A 20,028-nucleotide genomic window follows, 5' to 3' on the forward strand; every position below is an offset into this window, starting at 1 on the left:
TATTGATTGGAGCTGACTATTTTTTCAAATTTATTAGTCTACGAGAAATCAAAGAATTAAAATCAGGGCATATGTTGGTTCAATCAAAAGTTGGTCCTATGATTGCTGGAAGTGGAGATATTGAGAAACTTTGTAAGAACGAATTATATCCTAAAGAAGTAGTATATTCTACAAATGCCAATATTAACTCGGAGCTAGAAAAATTTTGGAAATTAGAAACGATTGGTATTCAAAAATCACCTCAAGATGATGATGAAGCTTTAAAGCATTTCAAACGGACCATCATCAAGCAGGGTGGAAGATACCAGGTTTGTTGGCCATGGAAAGACTCCAAACAAAAATTAAGCAATAATTATGGTTTATGCTGGGACTATTGAAGAATTTGATCAACCATCTACAACATAATTCAAATCTCCATTTATATCATAAAATACTTATGGATCAACTACATTCGGGTATAATTGAAGAAGTACCTCCAAAGGATGAGGTAGGCGTTATTCATTACTTATCACATCAAGAAGTATTAACTCCTAGAAAATCAACAACTGAATTAAGAATAGTATATGATGCCTCGGCACATCACAAAGGTTTCAAAAGCCTAAATGAAGCCTAAATGTATCGAGGTCCAGTAATGTTACCAGATTTAGTTGGAGTAATATTACGTTTTCGGATGATGAAAATAGTAATAACTGCTGATATCGAAAAGGCATTTTTACAACTAAAACTACAAAATGAGGAAAGAAATTGTATACGTTTTCTTTGGTCAGATGATATTGATAAAGAACTGACCAATGAAAATATAAAATGCTACCGCTTTAAGAGAGTTCCTTTTGGAGTAATATCCTTACCTTTCTTATTAGCAGCAACATTAAATTACCACCTAGAAAACCATGGTAGTGAATTGGCATGGGAGATAAGAAAGAATTTATACGTGGACAACGTTATTATATCAGCTAATGGAACAGAAGAGGCTTTATATAAATATGAAAGAACGGAAGAAATTTTTGGTGAAGCATCAATGAACATAAGAGAATTTCTTTCAAATGACAAAAAATTTAATGAAAGAATACCTGAATGCGACCTAAGCCAAACAAACCAGGAAATTTTTCTTGGTCTTAAATGGAACCATGAACGAGATATTATCCGTGTGGCACTGAAACTATGGATAGGGAAAAGTTTAACAAAGAGGACTATCCTACAATTCATAGCTTCTCAATAAGATCCACTGGGTCTTCTCGTTCCCATAATGATCAAACTTAAATTATTCATACAACACTTATGGAAAGAAAATATTCCATGGGATCAATCTTTAAACAAACAAGACGAACAACAGTGGATAAAATCTCATCAAAGAATGGCCAACAAATATAACAGAGCTGCCAAGATTTATAATGGAAACTTCACAATTAACAGAATTCCATATATTTACTGACGCTTCGAAAGTTGCCTATTCTGCAGCTATTTATATTCTCAATCATGGATATCAAAACACATATTCGAATTCATTCTTGATTTATGCTAAATGTCGAATTGCTCCAATTAAAGGTATTGCACATACGTTTCTGAATTAAGACGAAAATATTGGGTACCGAAAGGAAGAGCTGCTGTAAAACGAATCATAAACCTATGCTGTTATTGCATTCGCTGGAAAGCTAAACCGTTTAAACTGCCAGCGATGCCAAGTTTACCAGAAACACGAGTAAAACGATCCAGAACCTTCGAACAAGTCGGCCTAGATTATATGGGTCCTCTTTCAGTCAAATCTAATACTGGTCTAGTCAAAAGATGGATAGCACTTTTTACGTGCTTCAATACCAGAGCAGTGCATCTAGAAATGGCGGAGAATTTATCTGCCGAGAATTTTTTACATGTTTTAAGAAGATTTGAAGAAGAGCTCGACGTGGATATCCAAAATTAATATTAAGCGATAATGCAAGCCAATTTCAACTGGTATTCAAAACCATTATGGAAGAAAACGCTAATTTTTTGGCGACGAAGGGTATGGTATGGAAAAATACTATACCAAGGGCACCATGGGGTGGTGGTTATAGGACTCACAAAAACGGCATTAAGAAGAGCAATAGGAACAAAACTTCTAAAGGAAGGAGAATTAATAACATTAATAGTTGAAATAGAAGGAATCCTTAATACCCGTCCATTAACTTATGTAGTTTGACGACTACAGAATCATTCGTCCAATTGATTTTATATCACCTATGGCTTCATTAGATCTACCAATAAATTATGATAGTGATCAAGATGAATATACCCCTTATACAATAAAGACTAAAGATAAGTTAATCAAGTATTGGACTACCACTCTTACCACATTAGATGTCTTTTGGAAGTTGTGGAAAGAACATCTTACAAGTCTTAGAGAACGCACACAAAGAGAATTAAAATCACCTAGAATAGTAGAAAAAAGAGTACCACATGAAAATGAGATAGTATTATTAAATGAACCAGAAATACCTCGTGGTGTATGGGAACTAGCAAAGATAATAAAAATTAAACGAGGATGGGATGGAAAAGTAAGAAGCGCAACGATACAATTACCAAATGGGAAACAAATTAATCGATCAATCAGTATGCTTTATCCTATGGAAATAGATGCTGAAATGTGGAAGATGAAACGGAAGAACCCATTGAACCAGAAGTGCCAGAAGTGCTAAAAAATCACAAACTACAGTCAATGCAAAAGACAAGTCTAATCTTTTGATAAAAACTTTATCATTGATAATACCAAGACAGGTATTAGCTAACAACAGCTGTAAATGGATTACTGGAGTACCCTTTAATATTCCTGAAAAATGGAACTGTGAAGAAATTATTCACAAAAATGCTACATATCACAAAGTGGATATGTACACACGCACCCATGTAAGAATACCAGCTATAAAATGTAGCAACATTACACGAACCGTATGCACGAAAGCTTTTCTTAGAATATCACTACCTGTAGTATCAGACCATACGTCTACTACTGCAACTTTGTCACAATTCTGCAGATATTTAAATGTTCGAAAACAAATGAATGGAATTAGACTAATTCAATCTTCTCCTAATCAATGGATAACAAGTAAGGAGATACAATACTCCTATGGATGGTTAGGAGTCAACTGTCAATCAACATCAAACTTCATATTAACCCAAGGAGAAATTCTTCTATACGATGGAAAAGAGTTAGTTTCTAACCTTGATGATATAAAAGACTGTTTGACACAAAAGGGTGAATGCATAACAAATACTAGCATTATCATATGGAATAGCAATGATACAACCAATCATTGTTTATATCGAAAGATCGGAAGATTCAAGGCTACAAAGTATAACAACCACTTCATCATCGATGAGATACAAGCATCGCTTATATTTGATAAAAACCCCCCTATATTAAACACCAAAAATTGTAGATTCACCTCTCCAATTTTAATGCAGGGCGATATAGTTATTGAACTAGACGTTGAAGATGACTCGAACTCTACAAAATCCAAACGAAGAGTAACAAATAAACTATTGATGATGGAAAAGTCTCCGGATAGAAAGTATGATCCTGAAAACGTAAAACTTCAATACCTTTCTGATTCACTAAGACAAGGATTCCTTCAACAACTCAAAGAAACGCAGCAAAGAAGTTGCCAAAACAGAAATAACTTATTACTTTTGATCAAATGGCTATCAATCAGCAATCCTACCCTTGCCACGAAACTAATACTTCAAAGAAACGATGTGATAGCTAAAAGAATTAACGGAAATTTGATGGTGGCTCCTTGCAAATCAGAACAACCAACAATCGAAAATATCGAATTCAAAGGAGATTTAATAAGTAAGTTTGAAATTGAAAGAATTAATGCAGAATTGGAAATCCTAACTCAAACCCAAAAAATAATTAATTCATTACCACATCAAATGAAGGATAAACTCTTTTGGCAAGAAATCTCTGAAGAAGGAGAAGAAATTATCAAACAAATGGAAAGGGAATTCAATGAAATTGTTTTACCGATAGAAGAAGAATTTGAAAACGTGATAACACATTGGAAATTGATTTTTATCTGCATAATTATCGTGACAATATTAACTATTTTAGTTATTATTAAGTGGAAATTTAGATTAGTTCAATCCCTCCTTTGTAATACTTCAAAACGAAATTCAAATCAAGCTACCATCATTACTCTCCCTATAGAATCACTACACACTCAATTCCTAACTAAAGAAGAAATCCCACCCATTAAACTCCATACATTTAGCTATACCTCAAAATCACTCTCTCAAAATTACATCTTAAAACAATTCCTCTCCCCCTTTGGGAGTGTCGCGAATTATAATTTCGCGAAAACTTCTATCAAAAATAATAAGAAAAAGGAAAATTAATAAAAACTAATTAATCATTCTTTAATTGTAAACAATCCCATAATATCATAAATTATCTCTCCATAAATCTAGTTCCTTAAGATTCTTCACACATGTGATTTTCATTTTAGATACGTTCAATTCTCACATTGCAAATTCTCAATTTTTGTAGACGCTTCCGACTCTTCAGACATGTGTAAAACATTCTTACAGTATCATAAATTATCCCTCCTTAAATCTAGTTTCTTAAGATTTACTACACATGTAATCTCACATCGTAAATTCTCAATTCTGCATGAACATTTTCCAATTCTTCACACATATGATTTTTATCTTAGACACGCCCAATTCCCACTCATATAAAATTCAACCTTAAAAAATAAAATGATGATTGTCCTTATTGTCGACTACTACTAGGTTAACCAATTTGAATTCCTCCGGTCTTCTTTTATAAATTTCTTCTCTTTTTATTGCTCGGTTTATTAATATTACGTTTTCGGAAAATAAAGGTTTATTAATCTTCCTACTGTATTGCAACTATTCGAGTATCAAACGACAAACGTTTCGCGACAAAATATGAAAACTTAATATTATCGTGAAAAAAAAAAAAAAAAGAAACATATCAAGACTATAAAATATAAATAAAGGTATAACATATCATTTTACTCATGAATGTAATATATGCTTTGATATAATGATCAGCGATATCAGCGACCATCTGAAAAAATAATTTTTTTTTTTTTTTTTTTTAAACTTTAATTCAATTGGAATTAAACTATAAAAATCTGAATTAGAACTTCAACAAAAAATTTAAATGAAAAAAATTCCCAAAAATAATAAATCATTAATTAAACAATTTCTATTAATGAAAAAATGCATTAATAAAATAAATTATTTCTATAATTATTTGTTGTTTTCCTTTTTTTTCTTTTTTTTGTTTTATTTCCTCGTTGCTTATATTCCCTAAATTTCCGAAAATATTTAAATTTATTTTCACCTAATTTATACATCATTAAAATTGATAATATAAAATGATGGAAGGAATATAAATTTTACCTGAATTAAGCGTTAAATGATCACCTTTTCGAATATTGATAACGCTATCTCTCTCAGTTATCATATCATCTGTTCGTAATGATAAAAGTTTTCCAAGTTTATAATCATCATGATTAATCTCTAATGGTATTTCATCAACATCATGATTATGCATATGTCGCCGTAACATATACACTTCAGAAATCTTAAATTTTTTTTCAATTAAATTTTATTGTAATCAAAGAAAAAGACTGAAAAAAATTTTAAGTTGAAAATAAGAAAACAAATAAAAAAAACTGAGCAAAAAATAAAAAATTTATTTCCTCTTTTTTTATTTTATATATCTGTCAACATAAAAACAAACGCAAAAAGAATGTGAAATGATAAATGTTAAGAAAAGAACAATAATCATAAGAATGAATTCATTTAAATTAACCAAATGAATTTGTAAAGTATATATTTTTTCCCTTCAAAAAATATTAAATAAATATTCAAATAAATAAATAAATATATTGATTACTCAAGTATGCAATTTAATCCACAAATCAAAATTTTCATAAAATAACTGAAAATTAAATAACTTACTGATATACAATAAATGACAGTAATTATCAAATGAATGTTGGTGCAATATCGCATTGTGGCAATTTTTTTATAAATGTTTCGTGTAAACGTTTTCCTGCAAAACATACTAATTTATTTAACTCAAAACAGACGACCTACACATATATACATACATACATACATGCATACATACAGACATAGACATGTACACACGCATACGCGTACGCACGCAGAAACGCAAACACAAACATACACGAATGCAAGCACGCGAATATACATAATTTTAATGGACGCCCATAGATAATGATCAAAAGAACCAGTACGACAATTACGATTGTTTCATCTTTTAGTTGAACAAAGTATTTATTCCTACAGTTTATTGATTAATCAATAAATCAATTAATTGATTAATTAATCAATAAACCAATTAATTAATCAATTGAAGTGTGTAAAAACACTTCAGCTTCCTAATGTATGTTTTATTTCTTTTTTCTCTTTCTCTTGCTTATTTTTTTTTCCTTTCAAAAATGAAATTATTTTGTTGTCACATATATATTTTTCACTCATTATTAATATAGGTATAAAAATAGACAAATCAAAAAAGAAATTTTTTTTGATTTAAAATTTAAAAAAGTATTTTTTTTAAAAACAATAAAATAAAATAAAATGAAAGAACAGCGAAAAAAAAGAGAGAAAAGAAAAGAAATTGAAAAATTCTTAAAACAGTAGGAGCAAAATGTATTATGTGTATTATATTGCTTCTTTCAATGTTCTTTTTGTTTCTCAGTATTTCTCAAACAAGTTTCTTTTCTTCTTTTTCCCCCTAATGAATTCTATATTATGTTCATTTTTCAAATTGTCCTTTGACCTCTTTTTATTTTTATCTTCTTTATCATCTTTTCAACTTCACTCTTTCATAAAAATAATGAGAAAGGAAGAAGGGAGAAAGAGAGAAGATGAAAAAAATAGGTGAAGAAAAAAAAGAGAATTGTATTAATTAATCAATGCAAAGTAAAAATTAATTCTAATGAAAGAATTATTCTTGTTTTTTCCCCTCTCTCTCTCCTCTTAATATTTCGTAAATGGTTAACCTAAAAATAAGTGATAATAACTGCTGTTTTCTTGTTTTAGTTAATTCAATATTTATCAGACATTTAATTTTTTAATTTTGATAATTGTTTAATTCATAATTTTAACAAAACTTTGAGATTTTGCTATACCCTAAATAGTGAAATAGTGATAGATGTTTGATGTATCATTTTGTTTCATATTTCAAAAATCAAAAAATTTTGAGCTGAAACAAATTTTGATGTTTGAAATTACTCATTAGTAAACTGATAAGTTAGTCACAATGATTCATTGTTTTTAAAAAAATAGGAAAAAAGAAAAGAAAAATTATTGAGTTGTTCAAATATACCACTTGGTTATTTTTTGTGAATAGCATTAAAAAAAAGAAACAATTACTCTGAAATTATTCTAAAAAAGAAAATGCCGTCATACAACTCCTTATCAAATCAATAACCACTAAGATTGTTTATGAATGATCTGAGTCATTTGATTGTATATTGCTTCATAATACTAAAAATATACCATTGATTTTTAGATAAATTTCTACATAATTTTGATTTAGTTAGTTTTTTTCATTACTTCTATACATTTTCCCTATTCCTTTCTTTTTTGATTAAAAAAAGAAAACAGAAATTCTTTAAGATTTGTTAGACAAATTTACTGCGATTGCTTAATTACAGTAAAATGACATAAACGTTATTTTAATTTAATGTTATTTCAGTTTTAATAGAAGCAAAATGTAAATATTCATGACAATGCTGCTTTACTTTAATAGTGAAATGACGTAAATGTTCATGACAATTCCGCCTAATAATTCATAATATATTGAAATACATATATAAATAAGACTAATCATTCATTTTTGCATATGATTAGAACAACTATGCGTTTATCATATATATTTTACATTTCATATTAATTCATCCCCTAATTACGACATTTTTAAAATAAAATTTGAACAAAAAGTGGGACAGAAAGAAAGAGAAGAAGAGGAAGATAGAGAATGGAAAAAGATTAAAAAAAACGAATAAAATTCATTCATCATTTTTCCTTCCGTACATACACTATTGATTTAATGGCAATGAAAATAGGACAAAAAAAAAAAAAAACATTAGCTCTCTTTCAATATAACACAAGAAAAATGAATTATTTTAAATTAAAAAAAAATCAATAGAGGTATATAATCTAATGCATATACATACATGTAAATAATTATACGTATCTGTGCGCATATGTGTTACATTCTTACATTATAGTTATACGCACAAACATGTATTTCTATAATTAATTACATCAATGCATAATTGTTATTTTATGTTAACATAATTTTTCGCTTGTTATTCTATAATTATATTCGATTAATATATCAATTTAAAAAAAAATTGGTTTTTAGATTTTTAAAACTTTTTTTTGGTTTACTGAACGATTCTTATACTTCTTATACTGTAAATTTCTTATACTGTAAAATGTTATATTTTTTTATTTTTAAAAACTTCAACGTTTTCAATTTATTATATTAAAATATATGCATTGGTATAAAATACTTTTACGAAACTTTTTTTTTCACTTTTCCTTCTTCCTTCTTTACACTTTGTTTTTCAATTTTACCATTATTATTAACAATGTAGAATGAGTTATATATCGTATAAATTGTATAAATTAAATTACTTACTTTTAATAAATAAAAACAGATAATGATGCGAAAAAAAAAAATCGAATAAAAGAAATTAACAAATTATTTGTTATAGTTTGATTGCATGCTGAAAATAATTTTTTTAACAGAGAATGATTATTACTAAATGTCAAATAGATGGAAATGGAATATATTTTGTACTTATTTTATGCGTAATATGGCTAAATACGGTTAATACATTAAGTGATAAACCATTGTTGTTACTTATATCTTTTGATGGTTTCCGGTATGATTTACTGAATGCTTCTATTGTACCAAATATTTGGAAATTTGCCACCGAAGGTTTATTATTTACTTCCTTTTTATCATATTCTACATTCCACATATTTATTATTATTATTTAACATCATTTGCTTGTGAAATACAAGTTGTAATGGTTAAAAACATTATAAATTAATAATTTACTTTATTGCTAGCTTATTAATAAAGCTGTCGCATCATTTACATTTCATTCACTTTAATTTTAGTAAAGAATTTTATTATAATTTTATTTATTTTAATTTTAATTTATAAAATGAAAATTTTTTTGCACATTCTGTTTTACATCAATATAAATACTATTTTATTCCACCATCATACTATTTTAAATGAACAATTAAAAAAAAAATTTTTTTCTTGTTAAACCAAGTTTAATTTTAATTAAATTCGAAAAAGTTGCACAACTATAAGTTCTTGTAATAGCAATATGACAATTTGTAACACTGCGTTTAATATTATACCTTAGATAAAACCATTGTTTTTATTTAATAAATTCTTGATAATTTGAAACTTTCTTTCAACAAAAAGACTAAGTTTAATATTATTTAAAATTTATCCTTTTCAGGTGTATATTTTAAAGGTGGTTGTCGTCCACAATATCTCACTTATACAGCCCCAAATCATGCAACAATAGCAACAGGCCTTTTAATTGAAAGCCATGGAATTGTTGGCAATTATTTTCATGATCTATCCACTAATACGACGTATTTTTTTTTTAAATTAATAAAAAATTTATTAATAAAGAGGGAAGAAAGAGAGAAAGAGAGAGAGGGAAAGAGAGAGAGAAAAAGATAGACACAAACTTTACCACTTTGTTTTCATAAATAGTAATTATAAATTTTATTGCTAAAATTATCAGTATCAAGAATTACCATTAATCTATCATAATTATCACTTAATTAATGAAGCAATTTATTCTATTATTAAAACCATTAATGGCAAATACGTAAGCATTATTGATTTATTGATTTAAAAATATAGCTTCTTTGTAATTCATTAATGGGACATTACCTATGCTAGAATAGTTTTCATTTATTTTAAATCAACAAATTTTGCTAATAAAATTATTAATTAATCGCTGAAACTAAAATTAATTGTGTCGAAGTTATTTATCAAAATCAAAAATTCATATATAAATATATATTTATTCATTGCAAAATATTTGTTTTGCATTATTAATTAATTAATTTTTTTTATTAGCAAAATGTTAAATTAATTTAATTTTACATTGAAAATTATTATTATATTTATCATTATATTTATCATTTATGATAGTAAAGGTTCGATTTATTCAATTTAACTCAAAAAAAAGGAGCAATAAATGATTCATTAATGGGACATTTCTATAACGGTGAACCAATATGGCTTACAAATGAACGAGCTGGTTATGGAAGACGTTCAGCTGCAATGTATTGGCCAACCGGAAGTGGACATTGGCCATCTATACCGCATAAACCTACATTACACAGGTTAATTAATTATTCTATTTCCGTCTTAGTTTTTTATCCATTTGTATAATTAGCAAATTTTTTTGTTGTTTTTTCATCTCTCCTTATCTTTTTCTTCATTTATTTATTTAATCTAATTTACATAAATATTCATTTCTCTGAATTGTATATTCATCCCTCCTTTAATTTCATTTATTTATTTATTCCTTCATTCATTTTGTCGTTTTTCAATTTTCAATTTTGTTTTCATTTCCTCAATTTGAAATTTCAATTGCTTTTGCAAAATTAATCAGGAAAAAAAAATTTTTTTTTTGTATTTTTGCATAATTTGTTGCTTTGAATATGCCAAAAATTTATAGATCATGGATCGAATATAAGAATTTGTCGCAATGGATGAATGATTTTGATGGAGTTTTAGAATTATTTACACGTGAAAAAGATCCGTACAATTTTGTTGCTTGGTAAGAATGCCAAGTAATTTAACACTAATTTATAATTTTTAATGCTTAAATTATTGACGCTTAAAGAAATGAATGTTATATTTGAAGGTATGTTGCTGAACCGGATCATTTCCTACATTTTAATGGATTTAAAAATGGTAAAATTAATAAAATGATGCAAAAGTTGGATTTGTTAGTCAAATATATCAATGATAAGCTAGAAAATAATTCAGAACTTTCAAAACGATTAAATATTATCTTAACTGCTGATCATGGACATGCTGAGGTATTTGAAACAATTTTATTTTTCCATTTTCTTCTCGTTTTTTTTTTTTTTTTTTTTTTTTTTTTTTTCACTTCCCTTTTTTAACTTGAGAACTTTTGATTTTAACAATTAATAGACTAAAATCTAATTATTACTAGTCATATGCAGATTTTATTCAATTTAAATGATATTTATAAATTTTGTTTAAAAAAATTTACCTATATTTCAGGATCACTAAATAGCCTCATAGGTTACTTATATTAATTAGCTATAACTTCCTATTCTATTAAAAAAATAATAATAATAATAATAAGCATTCACGTATGGAATAATTACACCAACCATCGATTTAAAAAAAAAAAAATCTGAATAATATAGCAAAAACTTTTCAAAAATAGCTTTAATTTTTTCTCTCTCTTCCTTTTCGTTTTCGTTTAGTCTTTTTAAATAACTGTTAACAAATTTTCATTCGTTTTAAATGCATCCTTTTTCGATTTTACGAATGCATTAGATTCGAAATGATAAAATAATCTTCTAGTTCTGCTATTTATTACTATTACTAATTATCACTATTACCTATCACCTACTACCTATTACTATATATTACTATTTGGACATTTTTGTTCATTATAAAATGAAAGTGTTAACATTCATTAAAAACATTCAAATAGTATTATGTTTCGTTTTCCTTCTTATATTATCAAATAAATGCATAATTTAAGTAATATCTCTATGCTTTTTTTAACTTTCAATTTGATGCATTATAGATTGAAGGTGCATCAAATGTTCTATGTTTGGTAGAAACGATCAATACTGATGGCCTATTATTTGGTGATCGAATGATTTATGTTAAAAATGTCGATCGAAAACATCAAATATATGCGAGTTTAAAGAAAGTTATTGAAGATCGTCATTATCGTATTAAAATATATTACAAACAAGTAAGTAAATTATTTTAAAATTAAAAATTATACAATGACAATTTTAAACTGAAATCGATAATGTGATAAGAAAGGAAAAAACAAATAAATTAAATAGCTAACATTCAAATGTGCTGCAGAAAATTAATTACTTTTTTGCGTCAAAAATTTAACCATAGTTGCATTAATTGCAAACTATATGCATTTCTCAACTAATTTTAGCGTATTTGAGCAATAATTAAAACTAGTACAATGAGATTTATCAGTAAATAAATCAGAAATCAATTTTTTTCTTTGATCAAATTTAATAAATTTTTAATTGACAAAAGTATGTTTTCGATTAAATAAAAGTTTGTTCTTGCTTCTCTTTTTTTCATTCAAAAAAATTTTGAATTTATAATTTACCAATAAAATTTTTTAATTTATTTTCTTTTTCCCCTATTTATAGGATGTTCCAAAAGAATATGGATATTCTAAAAATGATAAAATTGGCGATATACTACTTGAGCCTGAACCTGGATATAATGTTCGCATTAAATGTTCGCATAATGTATGTTTTTTTTTTTTTTGAAAATATGAAAGTATAAGTTTTTCGATAATTATTTAATTTTTAATAGTTATAAATTTACCACTAATTAGATAGACGATTCGTCGAAACCGTTTCATTTTTCATCACATGGAATGAATCCAAATCATTGGACAATGAAATCAATTTTACTAATGAAAGGACCAGTGTTTAAACAAAATTATCAAGTAAATTTATTTGCAAATAAGCAAGTAATAATTGATATAAAATAATTTCAATACTTAACATTGTTATGATATAAATTTAAGAAAAAATTTTTAAACATTCATTATCAATATTTGAGAATAAATTTGTTAAAATTAATAACAGGAAAAAAAAAGGAAACGATAAAATAAAGTAAATCATAATTTTTCTTTTCTTTCCATAAATTTAATTGCTAGAATTAATAATAAAAAAATAGAAAAAAAAAGAAAAAGAGAAAATGAGAAATTTTTATAAAACATAATTTTTCTTTTCTTTTTTTGTTTTTTTAAAATAGATTGATGGAACAGCAAACAATCTGGATTTATATCCACTGATGTGTTATATTTTGGGTGTAATACCAGCACCAAATAATGGTACCATACAACATATGTTGGAAGTACTGAAAATACCAATTACAACAAATTCATTATCAACCAAACAAATTGAGGTTATTTAGTTTTTTTTTTTTTTCAATTATAAATTGGTAATAATTAGGTTAGAAAACGAATAATGGATAGGAATGAAATCAAATTGAAATTATAAAAAGAAAACCTGTCAATTTTTTTCTTTCTTTTTTTCTGTCCATTGTTTATAAAATTATGAAATTTTAACAAATTTCATAATTTTTTAAGACTAGATGAAAAAAATAAAATAAAAGTATTATGATCAAAAGTAACATGATTTTGAATAGTGTAATGAAGAAAAAAATTTTTTCTTGCAATTATAAGTAATTTATTTAAATTATTTTAATAGATTATATAAATGAAATTTTTTCTTTTTCTAATAATTTTACATAAATCAATATATCATTTTTGTGTTAACTTTTCGTCTAACTATTATTAAAGGTAAAAAAACATTTTTTTTATCCTTTATGACGGGTAAAAATGAAAAGAAAAAATTTCCCTTATTTATAACTATAAGTGGGAAAAAAAATTAGAAAACAAGTAATTAAAAAAAAAGAAAAAAAGGAAACTCTAACATTTAACTTTTTCATTTATTCTAAAATTAAATTATTCTTTTGGTCAGATATTATTAATGCTTCTTAATTGATTGAATTAACTATAACTTTTAATTTAACTAATTTTAAGTACTTTAATTTTTTTTATTCTTTCAGTTCCTAACAATAATTGTATGTGGTGGACCGCTAGTAACATTTGTAATTTTTGTAATTATGATAAGCCGACAACAAAGGCACCGTATATTAAGGAACAGGCGTAAGTATTATCCGCTTACTCATAAATTTGATCATGATGTTACCGATTTGCTGGATGAAAATTGCAATCCGGAAGATGACTTATGATATTTTCCATTTTCATTTGATAAGCTGATAATTCATAGCAAATACGGAAATGTTAATTAAAATTGTAGCTTAACTAAAAAATGAAACTGTTTTATATCATTTTTTTTTCCATTTTTTTCTATTTAAAATCTATCAGACAGCAATATATCTAATTAATTTTCACATCCTAAATTTAAACATTTATTTTATATGTATTTATTTATTTTCTTTTTTTTTCGTTCGTTAAAAAAAGAGAAAGCAAAAAGTGGAAAAAGAAATTGGGTGATAATTTAAAAGAAAAAATACAGTGGTATGCTAATTATTTTTGAAATAATAGGTAAATCTTACAATTTCATTCATTAATTTTATAATTGTTGAATTTTGAAGACTTTTTATTTATATTTCTATTCTAGATGCATTTAAAAAGATCAGATAAAATAAATGAATAAATAAGTAAAAATGCAAAATTGCATTATTTCCATTTTTATTTTTTTCTTCTTGTATAAAATATTTGAAAGCAATAATAAAAATTTAAGGATAATATTAATATAAAAGCTATAAATAAATTATAACATTTTATGAAATACTACATGTTTTCATTTTTGTGTTAAAGAAAACAAAAAAGGAAAGAAAAATGGAAAATAAGAAAATAATTAATTTGATTTAAATGAGAAATTTCCGTGTAATAAAACATATTTGAATGACAATAATTACAGATTTGATAAGCATAAGTTATGATAATTGGAAAAATTCGTGTAGTTTGTTTGTTAATTGATTCATCTGAAGCTAGCTGATAATATTGCAAGATTAAAAAGAAAAAAGTTATTGACAATTTCATTAAATCACCGAGATTTTTCTCGGTGGCTTATTTTGGAGCGTAAACATTTGGTGTTATTGTTTGAGAATAACACTTTTAACTGATATTTACATCTCTTTTTTTGCTTTTCATTTTTCGTAAATGATATGATTGATTTTATAACGTCCTTTTTTTTTCTCTTTTAATTTCTATTATGAAAACTAAAGGATATGAAAATTTAAGTGGAAAAAAACGCTAAGAAAAATATTAAGTTTCACATAGGAATAAACGTGAACAGACGTGAGTGGATGTGAATAGATGAAAATAAACGTAACATTACTGTATTTCGTCGAAAAATTATTTATATTAAAAATGATGAAAAACCCCAACAAATAAAACTAAAAAATAAACGATAAACCAAAACACAATAATGTTGGGATGAGTGACACAACGAAACGGCAAGTATGATTTTGATGACCAACAAATAGTGTGCACTGGTCAATTTGGCCTTTGGCTATCTGATATGAATGATATATGTCGTCGTCGAATTAGCACAATTGTGCATTTTCTAATTGGCGATGAAATTTGGACATTATATCATTTTGTTATTTTCTCATTTACATTTATAAGGTATGTCGTTTAGTTGAATTAGAAAAGAAAGGAAAAAGGTATATGAAAAATTGTCAAAATTAAAAATTTTACTTATAAAAATTAATATTTGATGTTTGATAATATTAAAACAATAAGTGTATGTAGTGACGTATATATAATATGTTAATGGTTCGATTTTTAGTTATGCATTAGTGCATGCCTCACGTAAAACGTTAAGCACGGTAAAACCATCACTTATCATCGAATGGACTGATAATAGCAGCGGTGAGCAACCATTATTTCCTGATAAACATGCAGCAGAAGGATTCTTAGCATTCCTTGATGGTGCATTCCTTGGCGCATATGCTTTGGTACTTATTCTTGTTTTTTTTTTTTTTTTTCTAATTTCAAACAATTAATTATTTCGAGTAGTTTGCTGAAGTATGTTTAGCTTACGGAAATAACAAAGGATAAAATTACATGAGGCTTACATGAGGTTTCATGTAATTTTATTCGTTGTCCGTAAAGATGTCAATTATGAAGAAACAATGTTAAAAAGTAGTAAATGGTAAGTGAATATACGAACAACATTAGATATTTACAGGGCCTTTATGCAGGTGGTACATTAGGTGATCGTTATAACCCGGCAAAAGTACTTGCTTTTGGCATGTGGACATCATCAGTTACCGTAAGTTTGTCAAATATGTAAAATTTTTTATAATTTAATATGTAAGTTACTGCTGATTGGTGGAACTTTCTTGAAACAAAAGACATTGAATGAATGTCTAGTCTATATTGAGAAAAATTGAAGTGCTTTTATGAATTGATAAAGTTTTCGATAACTTCACTCATTTTATTAGTGTTAAACTGATGGAATTAGTGTACTTAACTTAGACTGTTATGTAAGAGGAAGAAGAAAATTGTTAATGAAATACTTTATTCTGGAATAAATGAGTTTAAAGATAATTGTACTCGATAGAAGATTGAATTTCGGTTTCATCAAAAGTATCACATCAATAATTTTAATATGATTAGCCGTATAATTTTGACCAATAAATATTTGTTTTTACAGATATTTTTGTTTGGAATACTAAAATGGTCACCGTTTCATTCACCTGTATATTATGCCGCAACGTGGATTGCATGTGGTTTATTTCAGTCTGTTGCTTGGCCTACCGAAGTATCTTTTTCACATTTTGTTTGCAAATTCGCTTCGTTTATGAGTTGATTATCAAGCTCTTAAAGGCGACTTTATAATTAAGTTAATCGTATTTAGAATTACCTTTATCATTCTGCTTTTGCTGAGATGATCTTATGAAGTAAATTAATGAATTTAAGGATGGTTTTTGTAATTTCTCATATACTGAAACACGAAGTTGATTTCAGGTGTCTATTATGGGTAATTGGTTTGGGCATAATAGTCGTGGTGCTGTAATGGGACTTTGGTCAGCATGTGCTTCAGTTGGAAATATAGTGGGCACATTAGTTTCATCTCATACCGTACAGTTAGGATACGAGGTAAGTCGTTGAAATATTGAAGTAGAAACGTTTTCTAGCCAAAAATTTTCGATTCTCTTTATTTTCTCTTATTCACTATCAAACATTCTCCTATTTCTAATTTGATTATACATAGGACATAACTTTATGCTTTTTAATAATGGCTATCTAACATTTTTCACTTGGTACTACTATTGATAAATAATAACCAATAAATACATTTTAACATTAATAGAGTTTTATGATTTTATTTTAGTATTCGTTTGCTGCAAATGCATGTTCGCTTTTTTTTGGAGGATTTTTCATCTTTTATCTTTTGCCGTTACGAACGATACACGGTATCTTCCACAGCTCCTTTTGAATTTGTTGGTCACTGAAATTACGTTTTATTTTGAGCATACATACTGATATTATTTAAAAGTGTTCACTTTTTTTGATTAAAGAAGCAAATTTTCTAGGAAAAAGATTATCCAGTTATTCAATATAGTGTGCATTTTCTGTTTATTTATACCGGGTACAATGAAGTACCATCTTGGAAAAAGACTCAACGATATCAACCGTTTTATTATTATTTGTTCTCATCTACTAATCATTTATCAAGTGGTTGATTAGAAATATGCATTTACTTAGATGAATATTAAATCATACGTTCCATATAGAGTTCGAAGCAGTAGTTTCTGTTACGGATAATGTGGAACGACCAAAAGCAATCAGTTTTTGGCAAGCTTGGCGTCTTCCAGGTGTTATTGCGGTGCGTTTTTTTTTATGACGTTAAATGTGCAAAGTTTTTAATAACTAAATCATTTGAATCTTTGGAAATCCCAATTGTATAATAATCATATTATTTAGCTGTTTCAGTACTCTCTAGCATATGCATGCCTCAAGTTAGTTAATTATTCATTTTTCTTCTGGTTACCATTCTATCTTCATACTCATTACGGGTGGAAAGAATCGGTTGCTGATGAGTTATCAGCGTGGTACGATATAGGTGGTATTATTGCTGCAGTTGTTGCTGGTATTGCTTCTGTGAGTTATCGAACTTTTATTTTTGTCTGTATGAAAACGTCTATTATATTATTTTTATAATTTTTTTTCTAATAATTTTTTTCTAATATATTTTTTTTATAATAATTTTTGATAATTCTAATATTGATTTTTCTTGAGAATCATTATTTTTCTTTTTCCTTTTTTGTTTCAGGATCATTTCTCGTCACGTACTCCAATTTTAATATTTATGCTAATTTTTTCAATGGGATCCCTGTTTGCTTATGCTAGTAAGTCCTATTCAAATTTGGTGCTGTCATTGATGGTATTAGTATTCTCAATTTTTCAATGGAAAGTATGATTGTCAGAGGTTTTAAGTTCTGTTCTATTTTTTCGTCATATTTCGTCTATGTTGCTAAACATAAGGGAAATATGGCAGCAAAAAAATACATTAAATAATTGAATATGTTAAATTCAATTGAATTTTTGGTATAGCGAAGCACTGCTTTAAAAAAAGTGAATAAAATGGAAATAATGATAGAATCTTGACGGACTACACATTTCGAAAAGAGAGTTATCACATTTTTTAGATTCACCAGACAATATTTTGATGAATTCATTCCTAATGGCATTAACGGGGTTTTTTATTGGTGGGCCAGCTAATCTAATATCATCTGCTGTTTCTGCTGATCTTGGTGAGCTTTTTTGTTTTTATTTTTATTTTTACTTTATAATAGTTTTTAATATGCATTTAGGGAGAAGAGAAATGAACTTCATCTCTGGATACATCAGACATATTTAGTAAAAGATAATGTATTTCAGGGAACGCTGAGCAAATTAGAGGATCATCGGAAGCGCTGAGTACAGTTACAGGTATTATTGATGGAACTGGTAGTGTTGGTGCAGGAATTGGTCAACTCCTTATTCCAGAAATTGAAGCTATGTTTGGTTGGACAGCTGTATTCTATGGTTTTATTATTATGGTACTTCATTCTATTACTTTGCTTACATTATTTATACTTTAACAGAATTTTTGAATTAAAAATTTAGAACTGTTATGTTTATTATGTGACATCATAGTATCTAGAGAAATGACAAATTTGAATTAGGAAAAAGAAGCTTGTTTTTTTTCTTTTTTTTCAATTGCAGATGTTCTCTACGGTTTTATGTTTGGCACCACTTTTGTGGAAAGAAATGTCCAACAGACTAAATCCTCGTTATGTACATTTACATTCGGAGGACAGTAGTGGTTCGCTGGGATCATATTCCGATAATATCTCAGATTCAGCTATGAATAGTTCACAATTACCAATTAGAGTCAGGCATCGAAATTCACCAGATTAGTTCAATTTTTACAAATGTAAAATTTTTGATTTAGCAATTCTGCTATTATTAATAGTAAAATTGTGGAGTAATTGCTGATTAAGTGTTTGACAGTGTGGTATGGTGTTGATGACTCAAATAATTTTTCTTACACTAAAATTAAGTTATGTTTATGTAACACATCTAATTAACTAAATTGATAACTCCCAAATATCATGTATCTGATATCTCGTTCGAGTTAATTGTAAGTATTTCTTATTACTACTGCACGAATTTCATGTCAGTTTGCTGTGATTCATTTCTTTCATCAGATTGTATCAAACTAGTCGATAATGATAAATATTTGTCCGAATTACCGTGATGTAAAAGAGAAAAACATTTTTATCTCTTGGCAGTTTACAGAATTGGATTAACAGATAGGCAAGAAATATTCAGGTTTTAAGGTTGTGGAAATAAGTAATTGGTAGTATGTAATCTTGCATACTTATTAGTAGTTCATAGAAAAAAAAATTTTTTTGTCTTTAATTAATTGAATGAAAGTTCCTTGCACTACACAGTAGATAATAATGTATAATTAACCAGATATTTTATTTTTATTGAAAATAGAAATTAAGCGAAAAATTTTCTTTCGGATGTTGAATTTTTTGGAATTGAGCATTTATTATGCCAGTTATATTGTTTCAAAAAATATAGACGCCTAATAATAGATGCCTAATCAGAGAAATATAATAAGAAAAAAGAGGAAAAG

At 26.9% G+C, this 20,028-nt stretch overlaps 3 protein-coding genes across 5 annotated transcripts; 2 read left to right on the forward strand and 1 right to left on the reverse strand.

The window, feature by feature from the left end:
- Window positions 1-5,057: 5,057 nt before the first annotated feature.
- Window positions 5,058-6,024, reverse strand: Bm242 (Uncharacterized protein; the record flags this gene model as incomplete). 2 transcript variants are annotated; one of them, XM_043074454.1, is made up of 3 exons in its annotated part: window positions 5,058-5,068; window positions 5,407-5,590; window positions 5,971-6,024. In XM_043074454.1, 3 exons carry the CDS (start codon window positions 6,022-6,024, stop codon window positions 5,058-5,060), a joined length of 249 nt encoding a protein of 82 aa, XP_042930388.1. The 2 variants fall into 2 exon arrangements, with proteins under 2 accessions (XP_042930388.1, XP_001893544.2); XM_001893509.2 differs by lacking the exon at window positions 5,971-6,024 and having other exon boundaries at window positions 5,407-5,575.
- A 2,778-nt stretch (window positions 6,025-8,802) lies between these two features.
- On the forward strand, window positions 8,803-14,110 carry Bm1867 (Uncharacterized protein; the record flags this gene model as incomplete). 2 transcript variants are annotated; one of them, XM_043074455.1, is made up of 10 exons in its annotated part: window positions 8,803-8,992; window positions 9,534-9,672; window positions 10,249-10,437; window positions 10,776-10,877; window positions 10,965-11,142; window positions 11,889-12,062; window positions 12,490-12,591; window positions 12,681-12,794; window positions 13,106-13,258; window positions 13,925-14,110. In XM_043074455.1, the coding sequence occupies 10 exons, from the start codon at window positions 8,803-8,805 to the stop codon at window positions 14,108-14,110; spliced, it is 1,527 nt and encodes a 508-aa protein (XP_042930389.1). The 2 variants fall into 2 exon arrangements, with proteins under 2 accessions (XP_042930389.1, XP_042930390.1); XM_043074456.1 differs by lacking the exon at window positions 8,803-8,992 and having other exon boundaries at window positions 9,627-9,672; window positions 10,281-10,437.
- Window positions 14,111-15,408: 1,298 nt separating this feature from the next.
- Window positions 15,409-19,301, forward strand: Bm5729 (Uncharacterized protein; the record flags this gene model as incomplete). Its single annotated transcript, XM_043074457.1, has 12 exons — window positions 15,409-15,515; window positions 15,679-15,847; window positions 16,081-16,164; window positions 16,549-16,656; window positions 16,863-16,994; window positions 17,230-17,311; window positions 17,633-17,724; window positions 17,832-17,999; window positions 18,172-18,247; window positions 18,548-18,652; window positions 18,780-18,940; window positions 19,107-19,301. 12 exons carry the CDS (start codon window positions 15,409-15,411, stop codon window positions 19,299-19,301), a joined length of 1,479 nt encoding a protein of 492 aa, XP_042930391.1.
- Window positions 19,302-20,028: the final 727 nt, after the last annotated feature.

This window comes from Brugia malayi (assembly GCF_000002995.4).
Source record: "Brugia malayi strain FR3 genome assembly, contig: Bm_v4_ChrX_scaffold_001, whole genome shotgun sequence".
In the NCBI taxonomy this organism is placed as follows: Eukaryota; Metazoa; Nematoda; class Chromadorea; order Rhabditida; family Onchocercidae; genus Brugia; species Brugia malayi.